General features: G+C 42.8%; 1 protein-coding gene and 1 long non-coding RNA gene across 5 annotated transcripts; one reads left to right on the top strand and one right to left on the bottom strand.

Moving 5' to 3' along the window:
- The first annotated feature begins 15,424 nt into the window (after nucleotides 1-15,424).
- Nucleotides 15,425-20,528, top strand: LOC118938810 (bile acid-CoA:amino acid N-acyltransferase-like). 4 transcript variants are annotated; one of them, XM_036944495.1, is made up of 10 exons: nucleotides 15,425-15,530; nucleotides 15,690-15,892; nucleotides 17,687-17,786; nucleotides 17,952-18,255; nucleotides 18,464-18,583; nucleotides 18,742-18,815; nucleotides 18,948-19,041; nucleotides 19,107-19,187; nucleotides 19,279-19,420; nucleotides 19,508-20,528. In XM_036944495.1, the coding sequence occupies exons 2-10, from the start codon at nucleotides 15,703-15,705 to the stop codon at nucleotides 19,636-19,638; spliced, it is 1,236 nt and encodes a 411-aa protein (XP_036800390.1). In that variant the 5' UTR covers nucleotides 15,425-15,530; nucleotides 15,690-15,702; the 3' UTR covers nucleotides 19,639-20,528. The 4 variants fall into 4 exon arrangements, with proteins under 4 accessions (XP_036800390.1, XP_036800389.1, XP_036800388.1 ...); XM_036944494.1 differs by having other exon boundaries at nucleotides 17,898-18,255; XM_036944493.1 differs by lacking the exon at nucleotides 15,425-15,530 and having other exon boundaries at nucleotides 15,543-15,892.
- On the bottom strand, nucleotides 18,918-22,947 carry LOC118938811. Its single transcript, XR_005036106.1, has 3 exons — nucleotides 22,609-22,947; nucleotides 22,308-22,515; nucleotides 18,918-19,023 (listed from the first exon to the last, which is right to left on the bottom strand). It is a non-coding gene; the product is annotated as an uncharacterized LOC118938811 (long non-coding RNA).
- Between the last annotated feature and the right edge of the window lie 259 nt (nucleotides 22,948-23,206).

Raw genomic sequence — 23,206 nt, 5'->3', positions numbered from 1 at the left:
CTGCTTTTTTCCCCTAATGTAATTATATTTACTTCGGATCTGGAATCCCTCAACTGAAGCTAGCCAGCTAACTATCAGCTATCAGTCAGCAAACCATTGCCAGCGGTCATCAGCAAACCTTCAGATCGTAAAGCTCTCGCCAGTTCGAACAACGTGACTGCCCGAGGACTCCAACAGGCACATCAGGCGCGACGCCTGCTGAAGGCCCATTATGCTAACCAGCTAGGCCTGCTAGCTACCTAGAGCTACTTGGAACCCTACTAATTCCACGACTGGTCCATCGACGTCACCGTACGAAGAGGCAAAAACAGACTTAACCTTTGGGGGTAACTTTCTAGCCCCTGCTATCTGCTTGCTTGCTAACCCGGTCTGCTAACTGCTAGCTTATCTTCCCAGTCTGCTAACTGCTAGCCCATGCTAACTTCTTGCTTGCTGCCCCGGTCTACTAGCTGCTAGCTTGTTTAGCCCCGGCCTACTAACTGTTAGCTTGTTAGCGTTGGCCTACTAACTGTCTGAATCGCCGTGTCCCCAGCCAGCCCAACCACTCACTGGACCCATATTTTCACTTGGCTACGCATGCCTCTCTCTAATATCAATATGCCTCATCCATTACTGTCCTGGTTAGTGATTACTGTCTACTTTCACTGTAGAGCCTCTAGCCCTGCTCAATATGCCTTAACCAAGCATGTTGTTCCACCTCCTACATATGCGATGACATCACCTGGTTTATATATCTCTAGAGACAATATCTCTCACTTTATTACTCAATTCCTAGGTTTACCTCCAATGTACTCACATCCTACCTTACCTTTGTCTGTACACTATGCCTTGAATCTATGCTATCGTGCCCAGAAACCTGCTCCTTTTACTCTCTATTCTGAATGTGCTAGACGGCCAGTTCGTATAGTCTTTAGCCGTACCCTTATCCTACTTCTCCTCTGTTCCTCTGGTGATGTGGAGGTTAATCCAGGTCCTGCAGTGCCTAACTCCACTCCCACCACCCAGGTGCTCTCATTTGTTGACTTCTGTAAACGTAAAAGCCTTGGTTTCATGCATGTTAACATTAGAAGCCTACTCCCTAAGTTTGTTTTACTCACTGCTTTAGCACACTCTGCCAACCCAGATGTCTTAGCCGTGTCTGAATCACGGCTTAGGAAAACCACCAAAAACCCTGAAATCTCCATTGCTAACTATAATGTTTTCCCGCCAAGATAGCAACACCGCCCCCTTTGGCAGTTCTAACTACTGCAAATATTAGTCTGCAGAGTTCTGTATTACTATCTAAGTCTGTACCCAAACATTTTGAGCTTCTACTTCTAAAAATTCAAGTCTCTCACTGTTGCCGCTTGCTATAGACCTCCCTCTGCCCCCAGCTGTGCCCTCGATACCATATGTGAATTGATTGCCCCCCATCTATCTTCTGAGCACGTGCTACTTGGTGACCTAAACTGGGACATGCTTAACACCCTTGGCCATTCTACAAACTAAGCTTGATGCCCTCAATCTCACACAAATTATTAATGAACCTACCAGGTACAACCCCAAATCAGTAAACACGGGCATCCTCATAGATGTCATCCTCACTAATTCGCCCTCCAAATACACCTTTGCTGTTTTCAATCAAGATCTCAACGATCACTGCCTCATTGCCTGCATCCATAATGGGTCTGTGACCAAACGACCACCCCTCATCACTGTCAAACGCTCCCTGAAACACTTCGGCGAGCTGGCCTTTCTAATCGAACTGGCCGGGCGATCCTGGAATGACATTGACCTCATCCCGTCAGTAGATGATGCCTGGCTATTCTTTAAAAGTGCTTTCCTCACCATCTTAAATAAGCATGCCCCTCAAAAAATTTAGAACTAGGAATAGATATAGTCCTTGGTTCCCTCCAGACCTGTCTGCACTTGACCAGCACAAAAACATCCTGTGACGTTCTGCATTAGCATTGAATAGCCCCCGTGATATGCAACTTTTCAGGGAAGTTAGGAACAAATATACACAGGCAGTTAGAAAAGCTAAGGCAAGCTTTTTCAAACAGAAATTTGCATCCTGTAGTACTTACTCAAAAAAGTTCTGGGACACTGTAAAGTCCATGGAGAATAAGAGCACCTCCTCCCAGCTGCCCACTGCTCTGAGGCTAGGAAACACTGTCACCACCGATAAATCCACTATAATGGAGAATTTCAATAAGCATTTCTCTACGGCTGGCCATGCTTTCCACATGGCTACCCCTACCCCGGTCAACTGCCCGGCACCCTCCACAGCAACCCGCCAAAGCCCCCACCATTTCTCCTTTACCCAAATCCAGATAGCTGATGTTCTGAAAGAGCTGCAAAATCTGGAGCCCTACAAATCAGCCGGGCTAGACAATCTGGACCATCTCTTTCTAAAATGATCTGCCGAAATTGTTGCAACCCCTATTACTAGCCTGTTCAACCTCTCTTTCGTATCGTCTGAGACTCCCAAAGATTGGAAAGCTGCCGCGGTCATCCCCCTCTTCAAAGGGGGTGACTGACACTCTAGACCCAAACTGCTACAAACCTATATCTATCCTACCCTGTCTTTCTAAGGTCTTCGAAAGCCAAGTTAACAAACAGATAACTGACCATTTCGAATCCCACCATACCTTCTCCGCTATGCAATCTGGTTTCAGAGCTGGTCATGGGTGCACCTCAGCCACACTCAAGGTTCTAAACGACATCATAACCGCCATCGATAAGAGACATTACTGTGCAGCCGTATTCATCGACCTGGTCAAGGCTTTCGACTCTGTCAATCACAACATTCTTATTGGCAGACTCGACAGCCTTGGATTCTGAAATGATTTCCTCGGCTGGTTTACCAACTACTTCTCTGATAGAGTTCAGTGTGTCAAATTGGAGGGCCTGTTGTCCGGACCTCTGACAGTCTCTATGGGTGTGCCACAGGGTTCAATTCTCGGGCCGACTCTCTTTTCTGTATACATCAATGATGTTGCTATTGCTGCTGGTTATTCTCTGATCCACCTCTACGCAGACGACACCATTCTGTATACTTCTGGCCCCTCCTTGGACACTGTGTTAACTAACCTCCAGACGAGCTTCAATGCTCTTAAACGCAAGTAAAACTAAATGCATGCTATTCAATCGATCACTGCCCGCACCTGCTCGCCCATCCAGCATCACTACTCTGGACGGCTCTGACTTAGAATACGTGGACAACTACAAATACCTGGGTGTCTGGTTAGACTGTAAACTCTCCTTCCAGACTCACATTAAGCATCTCCAATCCAAAATTAAATCTAGAATCGGTTTCCTATATCTCAACAAAGCATCCTTCACTCATGCTGCCAAACACCCTTGTAAAACTGACCATCCTACCGATCCTCTGCTTCGGTGATGTCATCTATAAAATAGCCTCCAACACTCTACTCAACAAACTGGATGCAGTCTATCACAGTGCCATCCGTTTTGTCACCAAAGCCCCATACACTACCCACCATTGCGACTTGTACGCTCTCGTTGGTTGGCCCTCGCTTCATACTCGTCGCCAAACCCACTGGCTACATCTACAAGTCTCTGCTAGGTAAAGCCCCGCCTTATCTCAGCTCACTGGTCACCATAGCAGCACCCACTCGTAGCATGCGCTCCAGCAGGTATATCTCACTGGTCACTCCCAAAGCCAATTCCTCCTTTGGTCGTCTTTCCTTCCAGGTCTCTGCTGCCCATTACTGGTACGAATTGCAAAAATCTCTGAAGCTGGTGACTCACATCTCCCTCACTAGCTTTAAGCACCAGCTGTCAGAGCAGCTTACAGATCACTGCACCTGTACATAGCCCATCTGTAAACAGCCCATCTATCTACCTACCTCATCCCCATACTGGTATTTATTTATTTATTTTGCTCCTTTGCACCCCAGTATCTCTAACTGCACACACCTTCTGCCAATCTACCATTCCGGTGTTTAATTGCTATATTGTAATTACTTCACCACCATGGCCTATTTATTTCCTTAACATACATTATTTGCACTCACTGTATATATACTTTTTGTTTTCTTTTGTTCTACTGTATTATTGACTGTATGTTTTGTTTATTCCATGTGTAACTCTGTGTTGTATGTGTCGAATTGCTACGTTTTATCTTGGCCAGGTCGCAGTTGCAAATGAGAACTTGTTCTCAACTAGCCTACCTGGTTAAATTAAGGTGAAATAAAAATATGTTTTTAAACAAAACATCGCCACCATGAGGCCCTCTTTTCACAACGTTGACATCATGACGCCATACACGCCATCTGCCTGTTAGAGGAATCTAATTCCTATATGTTCATTAACCAATTAAATTGTAACAAAGCAAAACACTTTGTCCGTTTCTAAGAATTTGTAAGGTTATTATTTGCATAAAATAGACAAAGATCAGTCTCAAAATTAATCAGTAGCGTTTATTTCCTGAGAGCTCTGGTCATAATACCATGTACATTGGTTTATATACCTCACATTTTGTCATAAATGTCTCTCCTCCTCTCAGATACAATAGCAATATAGTTCACAAGCCTTCTCACATTGTATGCCACCTGTTAAACAATATACTACAAGGCCAAGGTCTCTCCCCTCCCTGGGTAGGGACAGAATGTCCTGTAAGGAACACAGTATTCCGCCTGGTCTGACGATAGCTCCATTTGTTTATACCAAGGAACAGAAAGTCATTGTTCTAATTCTTGACTAAAACTACACACCTTATATTCAGTATTATGATTATAATAAGATTCATACATTCCTACAGTAACAGAGTAATATTCTGTTAAGTTATAATTCTAAACTGAATGTATACATTTAGTCATTAGTCATAAAAATATCATAACATATCCACCGTATGACTAAATATTATACATCCAATCACACCTCTATTTTTATAAGAATGTTAAACACATCTATTTTTATTAAAATATTAAAAAGCAAACATCTATTTTTATTAGAACCATCTCTTGTTATCCAAATACATCCTAACAAAGACCAACATATGTATTACATTGACTGTTCCAGGCCTACATCAGAATCATAACTCTTCTTATCAGGATATTTGTTATAATCTTCATCAAAGAAACAGTGTAAACATCAAAACAAGAAACAGACTAAAATCCCTAAACATCAAAATGGTCTCATCCAATTTAGGCTCCTCGTATGTGAAGGAACCGGATCCATCCGCTAGGTCTGGGGGCATGTATTCATCATTCCACTGGTCAGAGCTTGGAATCGGTCCGTATCTCACCATTTGTTGTGTCATCGATTTCTCCAGAGTCCTAGAAATGAGACCTCTCACGCAATGAATAAGACAACAGCTGCACAAAACTAACACAGTCACACAGGTGAAAGTTGCCCACAGCACAGTTATCATGACATTTTTCCATTTTCCAAACATACTGTCAAACCAATTAGTCAGAGAAGTATCCACCCCAGAGTTTTCTGCCAAATCGTGAGCTAGGGTGGTTAAACCAGCCAGGGCCTTGGTCACTGATCTGTCCGGAGCTGTGTTATTTGGGATGAACGTACAGCACATTTTACCGAATATCACGCAGCCTCTCCCTTTTCTGGCAACAACATATCTAATATGATTCTGTTCTGCCAAGAAATCAGGCTGGTTGCTTCGGTCTGCTCGGCCAATCCTTTTATTGCAACTCTGGTATAATTGATGAAGCGTTGTTAATTATAATATATATAATTAATCCAGTCCACATTCTTATTGAGAGAGAACCACCAGAAAATGCTTGACTCTAATCCAGCTAGGATCTGATTTCATGCTTTGATCTCGTCTGGCACGGTACCATAGTATGAGTTGAAAACTGGTCGAAACCAACATACCATAACCCGAGATCCTGGGTCTTTACCGTTTTAATGGTAATTCGTACCTTTATTCAATATTTCCCCTGCTCGGGAACACAGTCAAACTCCCACCTTTACTAGACTCCATGTGCTCCCAAATTAGGTGTGTGGGTTTACATAGCCATCCCTCTCAGTGTGAGCTATCACCTGATTCCATGAATTACACAGTGATTTACACAAATACCTTCCATAGAGACCCATGGTGGTAACCATGCCCCTGTTTCTCCACTGAGCTGCAAATACATGGACAGTGTTAAAAGCATAAGCACTATCAGTATGTATCATAATGCATTTACCCTTTCCCAATTCACAAGCCCTGGTAAGGGCAACAATTTCAGCTTGTTGAGCAGAGTAATTCTTTGGTAAAGCTTCAGCTTCAAGCACCTCAGTGTGAGTCACTACTGCATAACCAGTAGCATTTGAACCATCTGGGTTCTTTCTGGAAGACCCATCAACAAACATAGTTATTTCAGCATCTGGCAAAGGCAGATCAGTTAGATCTGGTCTGTGGAGAACTACTTTCTCCATCTCCGCTACACAATCATGGGTACACCCATCGGTGGCTATCGGAATTAGGGTGGAGGGGTTCAAGGTAGTACATCGCTCAATTGTTAGATTTGGCATATTTAACAGAATATTCATACAAGACAAGTGTCTAGCTGGTGACATGTACGCCATTTTATGTTCTAATAACAAGATTGAGACGGCATGTGGTACCCTCAAAGTCAAATCATGGTAAAGTACTACAGAGGCTGAGTCTTCCACAGCCCGTCCTGCAGCAAACACAGGGGCATTGCTTGCGCCACCTGATCAAGACGGGAGGAATAATAGGCCACCGGCTTATTCTTCCCCCCGTGTCTGTAAGTCAACACTGATGTCATGAACCCCTCACTGCAATCCACAGTCTGTGTGAATACACGGTCATACCTAGGGAATGCCAGAACAGTGTCTGATATCAATAGCTGTTTAATAGCCACAAACTGTTTCTCCGCTTCTCTTGTCCATACAATTTTGTATTTTGCTGTCATAGCCTTACCATAGATCAAATCACTAAGTAACCCTGTATGCAATGGAAAGTGTGGGACCCACGCCCTACAATATTTAATCATTCCCAAGAAACTCATCTTCTGCTTTTTGTTAAGTGGTTTGGGTGCTTCTAGAATGGCTGTCTTTCTGGTTGAATTAAGTGTTCTCCCTTCCTGGGTTATGGTGTGTCCTAAATAGATAACTTGTTCCTGCCAGAGCTGTAACTTCCTCTTATTAACTTTGTGACCTTGGTCTGCTAGTAAGAGGAACCGAGCAAGAGTATCCGCTTTACAGGCCTCCTGTGAGGAATTTGACAGCAGAATATCATCAACATGTATTAATATTTGGCTCCCCCGGGGAGGGTCGAATTTTCCAAGATTCCTAGTAATTGCCTGACTATAGATTGTAGGACTTTCCAAATAACCTTGAGCCAAATGGCTATACGTCCATTTTTGGCCTAAAAAGGTGAACCCGAACCACCCCTGACTGTCTGGGTGTATCGGAATACTAAAGAAAGCATTAGCAAGGTCTATCACAGTAAAGTAAGCATTCTCAGACTTCAGTTGGTTTAACAGAGTGTGCGGGTCTGGTACACAAGATGTTCTTGGTATCACACTGTTATTGACCCCCTGTAGGTCCATTACCATTCTCCAGTCAGTGCTAGTGCCTTCTTTACTGAAAAAGAGGAGAGTTACAGAACGCTTCATCCCCTTTCTCAGCTGTTCAAAAGTGGGTGTTAACCCTTTAACTGCTTCTGGCTTTAATGGGTACTGTTTTTGGTAAGGTATATAATTTGATTTTGGAACTACTTGCACCGGAGTTACTCCTTTAATTAAGCCTACATCAGAGGGACCCTGAGACCACAAATATTCGGGTATCTCTTTTAAATCATCCTCCTGTTCTATGGTTAACAGATACTCTGCCTCTCAGAAATCCCCCCCACTCTCACTCATGTGCACTGTGGGTGTACAGTTAACTCTCCAGTTCAGTTTGCGTCTATCTGTGGACGTTCTATGTTGCAAACCTCCCTCCCCTGTTACCCAGTCTGTTAGCCTTTTCACCTTTGTCTGGGTAGGGACAGAATGTCCTGTAAGGAACACAGTATTCCAGCCGGTCTGACGATTGCTCCATTCGTTTATACCAAGGAACAGAAAGTCAATGTTCTAATTCTTGACTAAAACTACACACCTTATTCAGTATTATGATTATAATAAGATTCCAACATTCCTACAGTAACAGTAGTATTCTGTTTAGTTAAATCAAAATCAAATCAAATCAAATGTCTTTACATAGCCCTTCGTACATCAGCTGATATCTCAAAGTGCTGTACAGAAACCCAGCCTAAAACCCCAAACAGCAAGCAATGCAGGTGTAGAAGCACGGTGGCTAGGAAAAACTCCCTAGAAAGGCCAAAACCTAGGAAGAAACCTAGAGGAACCAGGCTATGTGGGGTGGCCAGTCCTCTTCTGGCTGTGCCGGGTGAAGATTATAACAGAACATGGCCAAGATGTTCAAATGTTCATAAATGACCAGCATGGTCAAATAATAATAAGGCAGAACAGTTGAAACTGGAGCAGCAGCACGGCCAGGTGGACTGGGGACAGCAAGGTGTCATCATGTCAGGTAGTCCTGAGGCATGGTCCTAGGGCTCAGGTCCTCCGAGAGAGAGAAAGAAAGAGAGAAAGAGAGAATTAGAGAGAGCACACTTAAATTCACACAGGACACCGAATAGGACAGGAGAAGTACTCCAGATATAACAAACTGACCCTAGCCCCCCGACACATAAACGATTGCAGCATAAATACTGGAGGCTGAGACAGGAGGGGTCAGGAGACACTGTGGCCCCATCCGAGGACACCCCCGGACAGTTATAATTCTAAGCTGAATGTATACATCATTTAGTCATTATTCATAAAAATCTTATAACACTGCCCGATACAGTTGAAACCGGGATTAATCCGTGAAGAGCACACTTCTCCAGCGTGGCCATCGAAGGTGAGCATTTGCCCACTGAAGTTGGGACGATGCCAAACTGCAGTTAGGTCAAGACCCTGGAGAGGACGACGAGCTCGCAGATGAGCTTCCCTGAGACGGTTTCTGACAGTTTATTCGGTTGAGCAAATCCACAATTTCATCAGCTGTCCGGGTGGCTGGTCTCAGATGATCCCACAGGTGAAAAAGCTGGATGTGAATGTGAATTCTGTAAAATTATGTTGGAGCCGGCTTATTGTAGTGAAATTAACATTACATTTTCTTGCAACAGATCTGGTGGACATTTCTGCAGTCATCATGCCAATTGCACGCTCCATTAAAACTTGAGACATCTGTGGCATTTTTTTTTGTGGCCTTTTACAGTCCCCAGAACGAGGTACACCTGAGTAATGTTCATGCTGTTTAATTAGTGTCACATCCGTCGTAAGGAAGAGACCAAGGCACAGCGTGGTAAGCGTACATTCGTAATTTATTAAAGAATGAAACACTGAAACAAACGAACAAAATAACCGAAAGAAACGTGCCGCTATACACATGCATGCTAACAGGCAACTACACATAGACAAGAACCCACAAATACCCTAGGAAAATGGCCACCTAAATATGGTCCCCAATCAGGGACAACAATAAACAGCTACCTATGATTAGGAACCATATCAGGCCACCATAGACCTACATATACCTAGACTTACAAAAAACCCTAGATATACAAAAAACCCTAGACAATACAGAAACTAACATGCCGACCCTAGTCACACCCTGACCTAACCAAAATAACAAAGAAAACAAAGATAACTAAGGTCAGGGCGTGACAGTACCCACCCCCAATGGTGCGGACTCCTGACTGCAAACCTGAACTTATATGGGAGGGTCCGGGTGGACATTTACCCTTGGTGGTGGCTCTGGATCTGGACGCCGTCCCCCTTCTATACACTGATCCCTCCGCCTTAGTAGAAACGGCCCGTGGATCATCGCCGGAGGCTATGGACTGCGGATCATCGCCGGAGACCCCGGGCTGGGGACCATCGCTGGAAACCCAGGACTGAGGACAATCACTGCGTGGATCATCGCCGGAGGCCCCGGACTGGGGATCGTCGCTGGAGACACCCGGGCTGGGGACCGTCTCTGGAGACTCCGGGCTGGGGACCATCACTGCATGGATCATCGCTGGAGGCCCCGGACTGGGGATCATCGCTGGAGCCCCCTGGCTGGGGACCGTTGCTGGAGACCCCGGGCTGGGGACCGTTGCTGGAGACCCTGGACTGGGGACCGTCGCTGGAGGCTCCGGACCTAGGGTCGTCACTGAATCGTCCTTTATATGATCCTGTTATTGTCACATGCACATATGTGTGCCCATGCATTTATCAATAATGATTTGTTATCAGGGATATTAGACTTTAGTAATCCACAATGACCTGGTGATGTAAAAGTCTAAGAATTACATTGTTGTCCATATTCCTACAGACACCTTATAACTGGAGACTCCTTAAAACGATTGCCTACCGTTAACGTGTAGGGTACTGCAAGGTTGGGTGACCAGGGCCATCTGGGACTGCCTCCTGGAGGAATTCAGGTGTGTGAAGGCTACCTGTGTCCTGCATAACTTCATGAGGATGGACACGAGGACCAGGAGGGGATCTGCAGCTCGCCGCCGTGTGCCAGAGGAGAAGTCTGCTGCTCTGCAGGATGTTTCAAGGATGGGGTCCAACAACGCAGCAAGAGAGGCAATCAGTGTGCGGGAGATCTTCACCTCCTACTTATTTGAAGAGGATGCTGTTCCCTGGCAACACCATAGACTACACTATGCACAACAAAGGCTCTTTTAAGAGCCATTCACACTGCAAAAATATTATTCTTCCATTTACTTAGCTATGTCAACTGCAGTAATTCAATTCCCAGTTTCTCTCCCTTTGATTTCTACTTCTCAAGTGAGAATGCTGTTTAGGTAAGGGTGTGATGTCTGTACAAAAACAAAACAGGCTATTTTAAATCACCCAACAATTATACACCCTATAACCCACACACTCATGTATCAATCTGATTGACAGATTGTGTTGTGCTGTAAGCAGGCTTAGGTGTATAACTGTGGCGCCTTCCACCTTCAAAGAATAGGCAAGAGGGCCAACCATGGAGAATAGTAAGATAATTCATTATTTCTATAACTACTCTATATTGTTTGTCCTCGTGTGGCCGTTCATGTTTTTCAGCATAAAGTACTCTGCAGCCCTTTAGTGTGGTGTGGACACCAGGAAAGACCACACAGAGATTTCTGTTGAACACTCACGTTAACTACCTTATTTTTCAAGAACAGTCTCGTTCAATTCATCCATCTCTCCTCTTCCGGGGCGGCAGGGTAGCCTAGTGGTTGGAGAGGTTGCAAGTTCAAATCCCCAAGCTGACAATGTACAAATCTGTTAACCCACTGTTCCTAGGCCGTCATTGAAAATAAGAATTTGTTCTTAACTGACTTGCCTAGTTAAATAAAGGTAAAATAAAAAAATCCTCTAAGTTATATCAGCTGTGTCAGTGAACCCCTCCCACATCTGAACTGGCTACATAGAGGGCACAGGATGATCTGAGGTTAGAGGTCACTTGGCCATGTCAACAGACAGAGATGCAGTAGTCCCAGAGTTTATGATCCAAGGTCAGTTTTGCATTTCACCTCCTGATTAATATGATGACTAACAATGTTAGAATAAAAACACAAGCACATGCTCTCTCTCACTGTCCATCTGTCTCATCTGCAGATATGTTTCGATGTGAGAGGATGCCCACCCCCAGTCCCATCATCGCCACCTCACCCGCTTTTAAGATAATTGTCTCTAGTCGCCCGAAGGTTATGTAATTGTGATGAACTGAGAGAATATTTGGATAGCACTGTGATTCATTAATCATATGCTGCCTTCCCTGCTCCTATGTTCTTACCTCTTTCCCTTTCTGTCTTTCACACCTCTCTCGCCATCTCCTCTTTCTCCCTCTGTTTTTATAATGCACAAAAAATGTGCATTGAAGTACAGATTAAACTTCTATTTACAATATTACAATTCTAATATGTATAATGCATATATTTATAACACTTGGATAATGAACTTCTTTCAATAAAGCGTTTCACATTCACTACTGGTTAAAATTAAGTCTCTCATTTGATGAAATACTACACCTATCCTGTGTTTATCAGATCATTGCATTATATAGACTTTATATAGACGTCGTTAATGACAACTTACATCAGCCTCGTAAACTGTCGAAAACTTTAAAGGACATTGGCTTGAAAACCCATAACGTAAAATCCTGTAGTATTGGCCTAGATATTGATGATGTTTTATGTTATGACCAGGCAAAGGTTGCAAATTATTTTAACACATTTTTTACCACTATAACCTCATCTCTGGTTAATAAGTTACCTATCGGCTCTGGACACTATGGCTAGTCTTTCATTAACAACTTTTACCATAGCAAAAGTATCACAAATTATTTGTTTGAGCTGTGCTTGTCTCAACCTTGATTCAGTGTCATTTTGATCATGCCTAATCTGCTTTGTATAGTGGGCTATCAAAAAAGCTGAAAAAGAGAACGCAGGTCATGCAAAATAATCAGGTGTATGCTGAATGTCCCCCCTAGGACCCACATGGGGTACAGGAGTTCTGGGAGGTGGGCTTGTTGCCTTTGGAGTCCAGAGTGGTGCAACTTAATCATATGTTTGACATCTTAAATGACCGTGCCCCACATGAAAAACCACATTGATATGGTCTATAACCAACACAGCACGTACTTCCTTGCCAGGCATGTGTCTATGGAATAGCCTTCCCTTGGAGATCAAGCAAATAAAAAGTAAAAATAGCTTTTAAAAGCAGGCAAACTTTTTCATTTGGCAAGGTAGTCTAAGTAAGGGAAACCACTCCATTGCCCCTTGTGCCCCTTCTGCCTGTCCGATGTATTTATTTGAAGGATCGGTATGATGTGCAATTAATAGATTGTTTTAATGTGAAATTAATATGGTTGATTTAGGGTTAGCGAGAAGTGTTTTGAATACTTATTTCTTTCCTTGGGTCCAGCTCAGCCCCTTTTCCTGCTCCCCCCATTACCGTGTGTTTATTAATAAACCTTGAGTTTGACGGTAGATTTCAGTTGTCGTGGTTATTTCGTTCACATTTTTACTTTGTCACAATTATAATTTGCATGAGTTATGTTACGGGTCTCATTACCATCCCCCCCTAGACTGTCGGGCCAAAAGGGATTCGTAACAACATTTAAACTCAGTTTTTCACAATTCCTGACATTTAATCCAAGTACAAATTCCCTGTCTTAGGTCAGTTAGGATCACCACTTTATTATAAGAATGTGAAATGTCAGAATAATAGTAGTTATTTATTTCAGCTTTTATTTATTTCATCACATTCCCAGGGGGTCAGAAGTTTACATTCACTCAATTAGTATTTGGTAGCATTGCTCTTAAATGGTTTGACTTGGGTCAAATGTTTCGGGTAGCCTTCCACAAGCTTCCCACAATAAGTTGGGTGAATTTTTGGCCCATTCCTCCTGACAGAGCAGGAGGCTTGTAGGTTTGTTGGCCTCCTTGCTCGCACAAGCTTTTTCAGTTCTGCCCACAGATTTTCTATGGGATTGAAGCCAGGGCTTTGTGATGGCTACTTCAATACCTTGACTGTTGTCCTTAAGCCATTTGCCACAACTTTGGAAGTATGCTTGGGGTCATTGTCCATTTGGAAGATCCATTTGCGACCAAGCTTTAACTTCCTGACTGATGTCTTGAGCTGTTGGTTCAATATATCCACATAATTTCCCATCCTCATGATGCTATCTAGTTTGTGAAGTGCACCAGTCCCTCCTGCAGCAAAGCACCCCCACAACATGACGCTGCCAACCCTGTGCTTCACATGATGGTCATTATGGCCAAACAGTTCTATTATCAGACCAGAGGACATTTCTCCAAAAAGTCCAATCTTTGTCCCCATGTGCAGTTGCAAACCGTAATCTGGCTTTTTTATGGCAGTTTTGGGGCAATGGCTTCTTTCTATCTGAGCAGCCTTTCAGGTTCTGTCGATATAGGACTCATTTTACTGTGGATATAGATATGTTTGTACCTGTTTTCTCCAGCATCTTCAAGGTCCTTTGCTGTTCTGGGATTGATTTGCACTTTTCCCACCAAAGTACGCTCATATCTAGGAGACAGAAGGCGTACTTGCGTACTATTGTTTGTACAGATGAACATGGTACCTTCAGGGTTTGGAAATTGCTCCCAAGGATGAACCAGACTTATTGAGGTCTACAATTGTTTTTCTGAGGTCTTAGCTGATTTATTTTGATTATCCCATGATGTCAAGCAAAGAGGCACTGAGTTTGAAGGTAGGCCTTGAAATACATCTACAGGTACACCTCCTATTGACTCAAATGATGTCAATTAGCCTATCAGAAGCTTCTAAAGCCTTGACATAATTTCATGGAATGTTCCAAGCTGTTTAAAGGCACAGTCAACTTAGTGTATGTAAACTTCTGACCCACTGGAATTGTGATACAGTGAATTATAAGTGAAAAAATCTGTCTGTAAACAATTATTGGGAAAATTACTTGTGTCATGCACAAAGTAGATGTCCTAACTGACTTGAACTATAGTTTGTTAAACAAAATGGGTGGAGTGGTTGAAAAACAAGTTAATGACTCCAACATAAGTGTATGTAAACTTCCGACTTCAATTGTACATGCTGACACAGCATCATTCAAAGACTGGAATTTGATAACCCTGGTATTGGATATGACTGAAAAATAATCTCAAAGACATTCATACCTGAACTGCACCTTTATTTGCCAATGTAGAGTACATGATTAGTGAATATATTAAATGTACAGACTACAATGTAGGGATCTCATGCAAGTTAATAACTACATGCATAAACAATCTGAATCCTTGAGACAACGTTTTATTATATTCTACTCAATCCATAGGCTTCATTAGTGTCATTCAGACTGTTTTGAAGTTGATACAACTGGCTATGAGAGCTGAGGTTCATAGCTAGGTTCTGAACTAATATGTATACCAAACATTTGGGTTCATACACAGATTGGCAAGATGGCTAGCTACACATCCATAGGCATACAGGTATTTTTATCCTCCACTGTACAATAAGCAAGAACATAGCTAGCTACGCTGGACACTCAATTTGCAGTAAATACTTTAGCTAGCTAGATTCTTTGCATCCACTGTTTCACAAGACGATAGCCTGGTTTGCTGGTTGTTTCAGGTGTCCCTAAAACATGAAACAACCAGAATTACAATTTCATACTCATGTCACAACACCCATAAAGCTAACTGGCTAATGTTAGCTAGTCAGCTAGCTTGATAAATCATAATTTTTGTAAATTAACTTTATGATAAAAAAATGTGTAATCATTTGTCACTACATTAACTAACATATTCCTGTCAACTGTAAATGTTTTGCATGATTCGTTATGACATTATAATCACTTCCATTTGCTTCGATTCTAGTATTTTTGTCACCCTCAACTTTGTGAGCAGTGCCGCACGGACTTTGAACTTTCCTGCACAAGCAAAGTTGTCTACTCGTACCTAGCTATATAAAGCGGTTACCTATGTCAGCATGTCTCTGACTGTTGTCATTATCGAATAACTCAGTGTAAGTAAATTTGGACACAAAGTTTGAAGCGAATGTGACTCGTTAGCCAATTCGTTCTGTCGCCAAACAGTTTTCACAGGTTAAAGCCAGAACAAATGGAATGTCAATCCCACCATCTTTACCAATATGCGGTTGTTTCTGTCTTGTCTTTTTCTACAGGTGTTTGTCCACCATGGTTGGGACTTACCCGCTTCTATCAGTGCAGCCAATGCGGGGGCTCGTGGATGAGAAGATCCAGGTAGTTGTGAGGAATTTACCTCCAGCTCTCTCGGTGACACTGCATTCCCTTCATCGCTCTGAGGATAATGACTTTTGGGAGGCATTCGGCCATTACACCAGCAACGACCAAGGCATGGTGACAGGTAAGGTTTGTGACTGCCGACCGGGCTGACAGACAGGCTTCTTGGATGTAGTCTTGGTCTAACTTCTGTATGAAATCCCATATATACTCTTGTTTAATTCAATTACACGTTGTCCTGTTGGTCGCCAATAAGATCAGCACGCGCTGAAACATGAGATGCTGGTGGCTGGCCAATATTTTTGCCTGCTAGTTTGCCTTCTATTGTCATCAAGTTAGTACAATATCACTGTACAACACAGCAAACCTTGAGTAAAAGATAGCAAAATAGATGTTATTAAAACCAATATGGTTGTTTGTAGCTCCCTCCAGTAACCACGAGCAAAACTGGTGGTTTTATTCTGTAGTTTTAGTCATAATTATCACCTTCGTGAGAACTAAAGTAAATGAAAATACAGTTAAGCACACTCTTACAATTTTCTTGTTTTATGAGTGACTTATTAGCTTGACACAACTCTGATGTGCATGGGGCGGCAGGGTAGCCTAGTGGTTGGAGTGTTGGACTAGGAACTGAAAGCTTGCAAGTTAACCCACTGTTCCTAGGCAGTCATTTAAAATAAGAATTTGTTCTTAACTGACTTGCCTAGTTAAATAAAGGTAAAAAAACAAAAAACCTACATAAAACCAGTTTAGCCAGAGATCTAACCATATCAGATTAAACACATAAACAAAGGAAAAATACCTTGTTGGCTGCTTATTGTAGAAGGGAGGATATCCCAAACTTCACACGTCTTCTTCCTTTCATGAATTCACGCTTCATCCTTAACTTCTTAAGGTATAGGGGGCAGCATTTTCACTTTTGGATAAATAGCATGCCCAATTTCAACTTTCTGCTACTCATGCAGGAATTATAACATTACCATCCTAACATACACACTTCAACCGTTACGAACTACACCCGAACACTGTGTGGGATTGCCTCACCCCAAAAGTGTGTTGCTACGATAATAATCCCCGTTACAACAGTTCTTAGCCACGTAGTTCCGTTTGTTTTACAGTTTCCCCCGCATAGCGAACACGTAAACAATTCAAACAAAAAACAACGACAAAGACTGACAGGTTAGTTGTCAGTTACAGTCATGCAGTGGACCTGTAGTCGGAAGTGGTATAATTCTTCAAATGCAACACACGTTGAAAGGCGTGACAAAAGTTGGTCAACATCTTGGCAAAAGTGTTCCACTACAACACGCCCAAGCAAATTAACACCAAGTTCAAAACAACTGAACTTTGATATTGGAAATATTCGACTTCAGTGTGTTCAAGGCAACTGGGATGAGCTCCGACTAGGAAAAAAAAACATTTTAAACTGTCAATCAACTTGGAATTCCAAATCAGGAACTCGGCCTCTTAAACTCTGACTTTCATACCTGAAGATCACTGACATCATTATTAGTTTTTTTCTCAGTTGTTTTGAAAGCACCATTCAGTGTGTTTGAGAATTTAAAAAAAAAAAGTAATCTTTGTTCTTTACTGGCTTGCCTAGTTAAATATGTTATTGTTTACAATGACGACCTACACCGGTAAAACCCTGATGGCACCGGGCCAATATTGTGCACTGCTCTATGGGATCCCAATCACAGCTGCTTGTAATGCGGCCTGGAATTGAACCAGTGTCTGTAGTGATGCCTTTAGCACTGTGATGCAGTGCCTTAGACTGCTGCGCCACTCGGGAGCCCCAGTTGAAAGATTAACAACTCTTAAAAACGAGCTCTGACTACAAAAAAAAAAATTGAATGGTCATCCAACTACAAAGTCCTAGTCAGGAACTCCAGCCTCTTTCTCTTTTCTGTTTATGTAGTTGCTAAGGATGCCAGTCTTGGAGGAACATATGAAGGAGCAGAGCCCATGGGTCTACTGTGGAGCATGCAACCTGTTCCAGGCAGTCGGACAGGCCTCAGGTAATACACCAAAGCAACTCAATATTTGGGGTCAATGTTACATAGGATAAACACATCATTTAGGGTGACCGGGCCCAGCTGGACAAGTCAAATAAACTCTCTGTCTCTCAGGTTGAGAAGGATTGATGTCCTCACTCCTATGGTGGTTCACATCTCTGTGTACAGTGGGCACATGACTGAGGGCTTCAGCAAGCAGTCTCCTCTAGCGATCGTAGTCACAGAACGATGGTACATGGCACCGGGTGTGTGCAGAATTGACATCAGGGAACATGGAGTCCGAGGGACCCTCTTTTTACCCCCAGGTCCTGGACCCTTCCCTGGGGTGTTGGATATGTGGGGAGGGGGTGGGGGGCTGGTGGAGTACCGCTCCTGCCTCCTGGCGTCACACGGTTTTGTTTCCATGGTGCTAGAGTACCTTTCCCATGACAAGAACAGAACCTCAGACATCGAATCAACAACCTACTTTGAGGTGATTCTCATACTGTGTGCCTACATGCTTGTGCTTGTCTTAATGTTCAGAAATGGCCCTGAGAGGGCAGAGTCCACTCCTGTGACTCATTATCCATACTCACTGTTATATTACATCACCTCACGTTATATTACATCACATCCGCTACATTGGATCCTACATTGTATCTTTATCACTTGACCTTGAGCTCTATCTCTCTGTTATGTAGAAAGCGTTCAGGATTGTGCAGGAGCACCCTCTGGTGATGAAGGACAGAGTTGCTCTGTTTGGTCTCTCCTTAGGCGCGTCAGTCGCCCTCAACTTGGCAGCCTACTCCAAAGACATCAGCGTGAGCCTCTCCCTCCTACTCTCCTCGTTTTCCTCCAGATTGGAGCTTTGTATTTAGAGTGAATTCAGATTCAGTCATCTTTAATGTCCCAACCCTGACCATGTGCATATGCCTAAGAGTTTGTTTCGTGTGTAAACAATAAATACTGTGTATTCCAGCCCAGATGCTGTGTGTGTATCAGTGGGTGTCACATCCACCAGATCAACCATTCTTTCAGCAAAGTGTTGAACAAGTGAGTGGTGTGTGGCTGAAAAATAAACCCAAATCTGTTCAAAGTGAAGGTGTAGGTACCGTGATTATGAAGCTTGTGACATACAGCCCAAATGAAGAAATAGCGACTAAAAACATAATTATTTATTGCCAGGGATGGGTATAAGATCCGATTTGATGAAGAGAGCCGTGTGGTCTGGAGAGACATCAGTCTGCCTATCCCAACTGACCTTGGAGAGAAAGTGGATGTAAGTCAACACACACAAACACACACACAGTGGGTTTGTTTACTCATTGCTGTGTCTTCTGACAGATGGGGAGGATAAAGTGTCCATTGATGTTGGTCGTCGGGGAGGATGATCAGAACTTGGCGACAGTGGAGTCTGCCAAGGATGTGAGTACACACACAACCATGATTACAAGGTACCTATGAAATCCATCATTTTCATTGACTCTGAATGTTACCTCTAACTTCTGACCTACAGATGACCCAGATGATGTGTGCAGCGGGCAACGAGCACCTACTGACCAATCTGCAATACCCTGATGCTGGACACCTCATTGAGCCGCCCTACACACCCCACTTCAGAGCCAGCAACTTCATACTGCCTCAAACACGACAGAAAGGTACTGTACACACAACTCACACCTATAGTATACACACCTGAACTAATATATATATATATATAAATAACGATTGTGTATGTGTTGCAGTGATGGTGTTGTGGGGAGGGTACACCAAGCCGCATGCCGATGCTCAGGAAGACTTTTGGGAAAAGAGCCTTAGCTTCCTACGGCAACACCTCTACCCCAGCCCTGACTCTGTCCCTAATGCCAAGCTGTGATGTCACACCCGAGGAGCATCAGGGCCTAGTATGATTGACTAAGCTATAACTGTTAAAATAAATTCACATTTAAAATATGATAGTCTAAGCCTTTGGGGGGGATGTGAGGGTTCTACTAAGCTATCATGGAATTGTTTGTCATACCATAGATAATTTTGCTATTTGATTTAGAATTGTAGGACTCCTAAGCCAGGTGTATGCTACACGATTTTGGCCCCGATTTAGCTCTCCCAGACAAGTTTTTGAAATTGAAGACCAAATCCCCATGTCGTTGCCTACTCGAGGCGTTTGGCCGTCACAACGCTCATTTAATGTGAGCGGGTCAGATACAGTCTGAGGGCTACTAATCTCATCTTCGAGCAGTCCCAGACTTCCCGATATTTTCAAAATGTTTTGAGAGCGGGTGATCAGCAATAGCCAATGAGAGCTCGCCAGAGAAGAAACCAGTGAGATGATGATATTTCTCATCACCCAGAATGTGAGCTACTATTACTACTACTACTCAAAGTATGCGTTTTTACTTGCCTTAAACCAAAGCGTCAAATCTTTGCAGTTCACAAGCAAAGTTATTCAATTCAAAATGCTAGATATTTCAAGTCAGTATGGCAAGCGTGAATGTCTGACTGAAAACGTTTGAGGCTCGTTGTAGCTATGTTAACAATCTAATCACATAATTATTTTTGCGAGACAGCGTGGTATCGAGAATCCTAACGACCAAGTGAAGAATCTTGTAGTGTGTGACCCCTGTCTTTGCCATGTCGTTTAGTGAGCGCACCACTACATTGTCAAGAGAAAAAAACGTCAGGAAAGACGGTTGTTTAATGTGAGAGGCTCAGCGAAGTTAGGATTTGGAAAGTTGTGTAGTGTACATCTGGTTTTAGCTATTCTTTTTTTAAATTACTTAACATTGAATTTGGTCTTTACTACTATAGCCCATAGAAACGCATTGAATATAACACATTCATAAATGGCAAAAAAGACAGTCCAAAAATGTATCATAAGGAATTACATTTTTTTGTGAGAAGACCAATTTTCGAGATTTCTCGGTCTGACAAACACCTCAGATGTGCAATGTCAACATAGGCGGATGCGGTGGATTGAGACACACCCCACAAAAAAAACATTTATCTTTAACTGATGGGAGTTTGATGGGGATTATTATGTTACTTAGATTTACGCACGGGTGCATCAATATACTCTTAAGATGTGTGAAAAGACTGAGTCATCAGACCAGTGGACACAGCTGTACAACATAAATTGAGGGCTGATGAGTGTCCACAGTAGTGGGTCAGAGTCTCTCATTCACTGAACTGCATGAGTTTAAACCTGCCAATAGTGTTAACACCTGTGCCTGAAACCTAACTGCCCTAGTACACAGATGATTGATTCTATTTTTTGAATCATAAGGAAATAATAGGAAATGTGTTGTCTATGATGTTTGTAATAAATCAGAGAAGAATAGAGCACTATTTGGTCATTATTTTGCAGTTCAGTTCTTCTGGGCCTGTATTCCAACATTGAGTAGGACTGCTGATCTTGGACAAGGACTTCCCTGTCCATGTAATCTTATTCATTATGATCAGAAAGCAAGAACTGATTCATTTTCACAATATGGATTGAGAAGGAGAAATGGAAGGAGAGAGGGATAGTGTGGAGGGATCGAAGGAGAGAGGGACAAGAACTTTACAACCTCTGGGTATCAGACATAAATAGAATTGGAATTTATGAACACTGATGAAATAATGACTTGACATAATGGTAAGCAATACATTTTTGGACCAACCTTTACTTGGTGGTACTTTTCTAAATTCCTGACTTGGAAACCATCGCTGTCTCCATGGCCAGTTGCAGGTGAAACGTTGGACTTCAGAAAATGCTCTGTTATTATTTTAAATATTTTCCCATTGATTTAGACAAGTGAGTGTCATTCAAAGCGATGCTTGATTTCCTTGATACGTTCATGACATGCAGCACTTTGGGGTGGACACCTAACCATCTCACTGAGAGATTTAAAGTAGACAAGATGGCGGCATACACATTGTTTGATTACTTCATGGAGCAAAAATATATACAGTTTTAATAACGAAGCATTTTTTAAATTCCAACGTTCCACCTGTCACTAGCCATGGAAGTTTAGAAGATTTCCCTGCCTGATAATGTCACGACTCCTACCGAAGGTGGATACCCTTCCCGTTTGGGTGGCGCTCGGCGGTCGTCGTCACTGGCCTACTAGCTGCCACTGACTTTTTTTTTTTTTTCCTCCCCCTCCTTGTCTGTTTATTGGTTACACCTGTTGTAGATAAGGTTATTGGTTGGGCTTTATTAGCCAGCCGGCCCACCTGCTCTTTGTGCGGGATTGTTCTGTGTGTACTTGTTGTGCACGCATGTATGTCACGACTGTTTTGTTTACGTGAGCTGTTTTTGGATACGGTTTAGTTCCCCTGTGGTTTGGGGTATTTGTGTTGAGTGGTGTCTGCTTTTTCACCTGGTCGGTGTATTAAAGACGTGCCTACTCTGAACTCTGTCTCCTGCGTCTGACTCCTTCCTCCACTACACCCCGGACATTACAGATAAATAACAATATAGCAGTAAATTATAAAATAGCCTCCACCAGTCTTGCCTTACAATCAGTCTCAGTCTTGCATTAGAATAATAAGGGTTAAACTTACTCTGCCAAAACGCACTGTCCTCTGGTCAAGCATTGTCAAAAATGCTTGATGTGGCATGCCATGTTCAGCTCTTCATATGAAGAGATCACGTCTGTTGAGAAGACAGCGGCAGGTCAATAGCCACTCCTTTGCAGGTCTTTCATGCCTGCTGTACCAGTCTCCTTGCAGTTCTCACAATGGAGCTCTGGCAATGCCAATTTCGAATGACCTAAGGAGAGGAATGGGTCAGGAAAGTTGATCGATTTAAAAGTCAAACGTATTGGAATAAGACAAACTAAATAAAGAAATACTGCATCCTTACCACTCATGGTTATAAGTCTAACAGACCTGCCAGGACAAACCCTAGTTGCCTGTTGTGGACACAAGCCAAAATTTGCAGTATCTCTACAGGCAGAATACGAGCTAAATAAAAACCTCATCAGAATACATTAACAAAAAAGGTTATTCAACAGGGCAAGGAAGGCAAATAAAATGAGTGATCTTTAAAACAGTAAAAAACTGGATTGGAAAAGGGCTGCCGTCAATCACTGTGATGCCTGCATTGTGAGGCAGTGGCTGCAGGAAGCCTTTAACTATGGCATCCCGATTGTGGATGTTACGGATACAAGTATCCTGTGTGTGTGTTTCTTTTCTCTCCTTCTCCCCTCACAGGTGAAAATCATCACTCCCCAATCAGTCACCAATCAATCATCAATCAGAAGACACACCTCCTGTTTCCTACCCAATCACAGTTCCTTTCCCTTTGTTTAAAAACCCTGTCAGTAGTTTGCTGTGAAGCGCAATCTCTCTGTAAATGCAATGTCTGTAGGTCTCGCTGTTTCACTCTCTCTTTGTGTATTGACCTCTCTTTTGTTTGAGCACCTCCATAGCACTTTGTCATCACCTGTGAGTATTGTTTT

This window comes from Oncorhynchus mykiss, chromosome 15 (assembly GCF_013265735.2).
Source record: "Oncorhynchus mykiss isolate Arlee chromosome 15, USDA_OmykA_1.1, whole genome shotgun sequence".
NCBI lineage: Eukaryota > Metazoa > Chordata > Actinopteri > Salmoniformes > Salmonidae > Oncorhynchus > Oncorhynchus mykiss.
Note: the sequence above shows the minus strand (reverse complement) of the source record. Positions and strands in the feature narration are given on the sequence as shown.

Excerpts from the sequence above, each read along its gene's own strand:
- LOC118938810 (XM_036944492.1), top strand. The coding sequence starts at position 15,631 with ATGTCAATCCCACCATCTTTACCAATATGCGGTTGTTTCTGTCTTGTC. Across the intron at positions 19,188-19,278 it reads CAGTGGAGTCTGCCAAGGAT|ATGACCCAGATGATGTGTGC; the intron begins GTGAGTACACAC and ends TCTGACCTACAG. Across the intron at positions 19,421-19,507 it reads GCCTCAAACACGACAGAAAG|TGATGGTGTTGTGGGGAGGG; the intron begins GTACTGTACACA and ends TATGTGTTGCAG.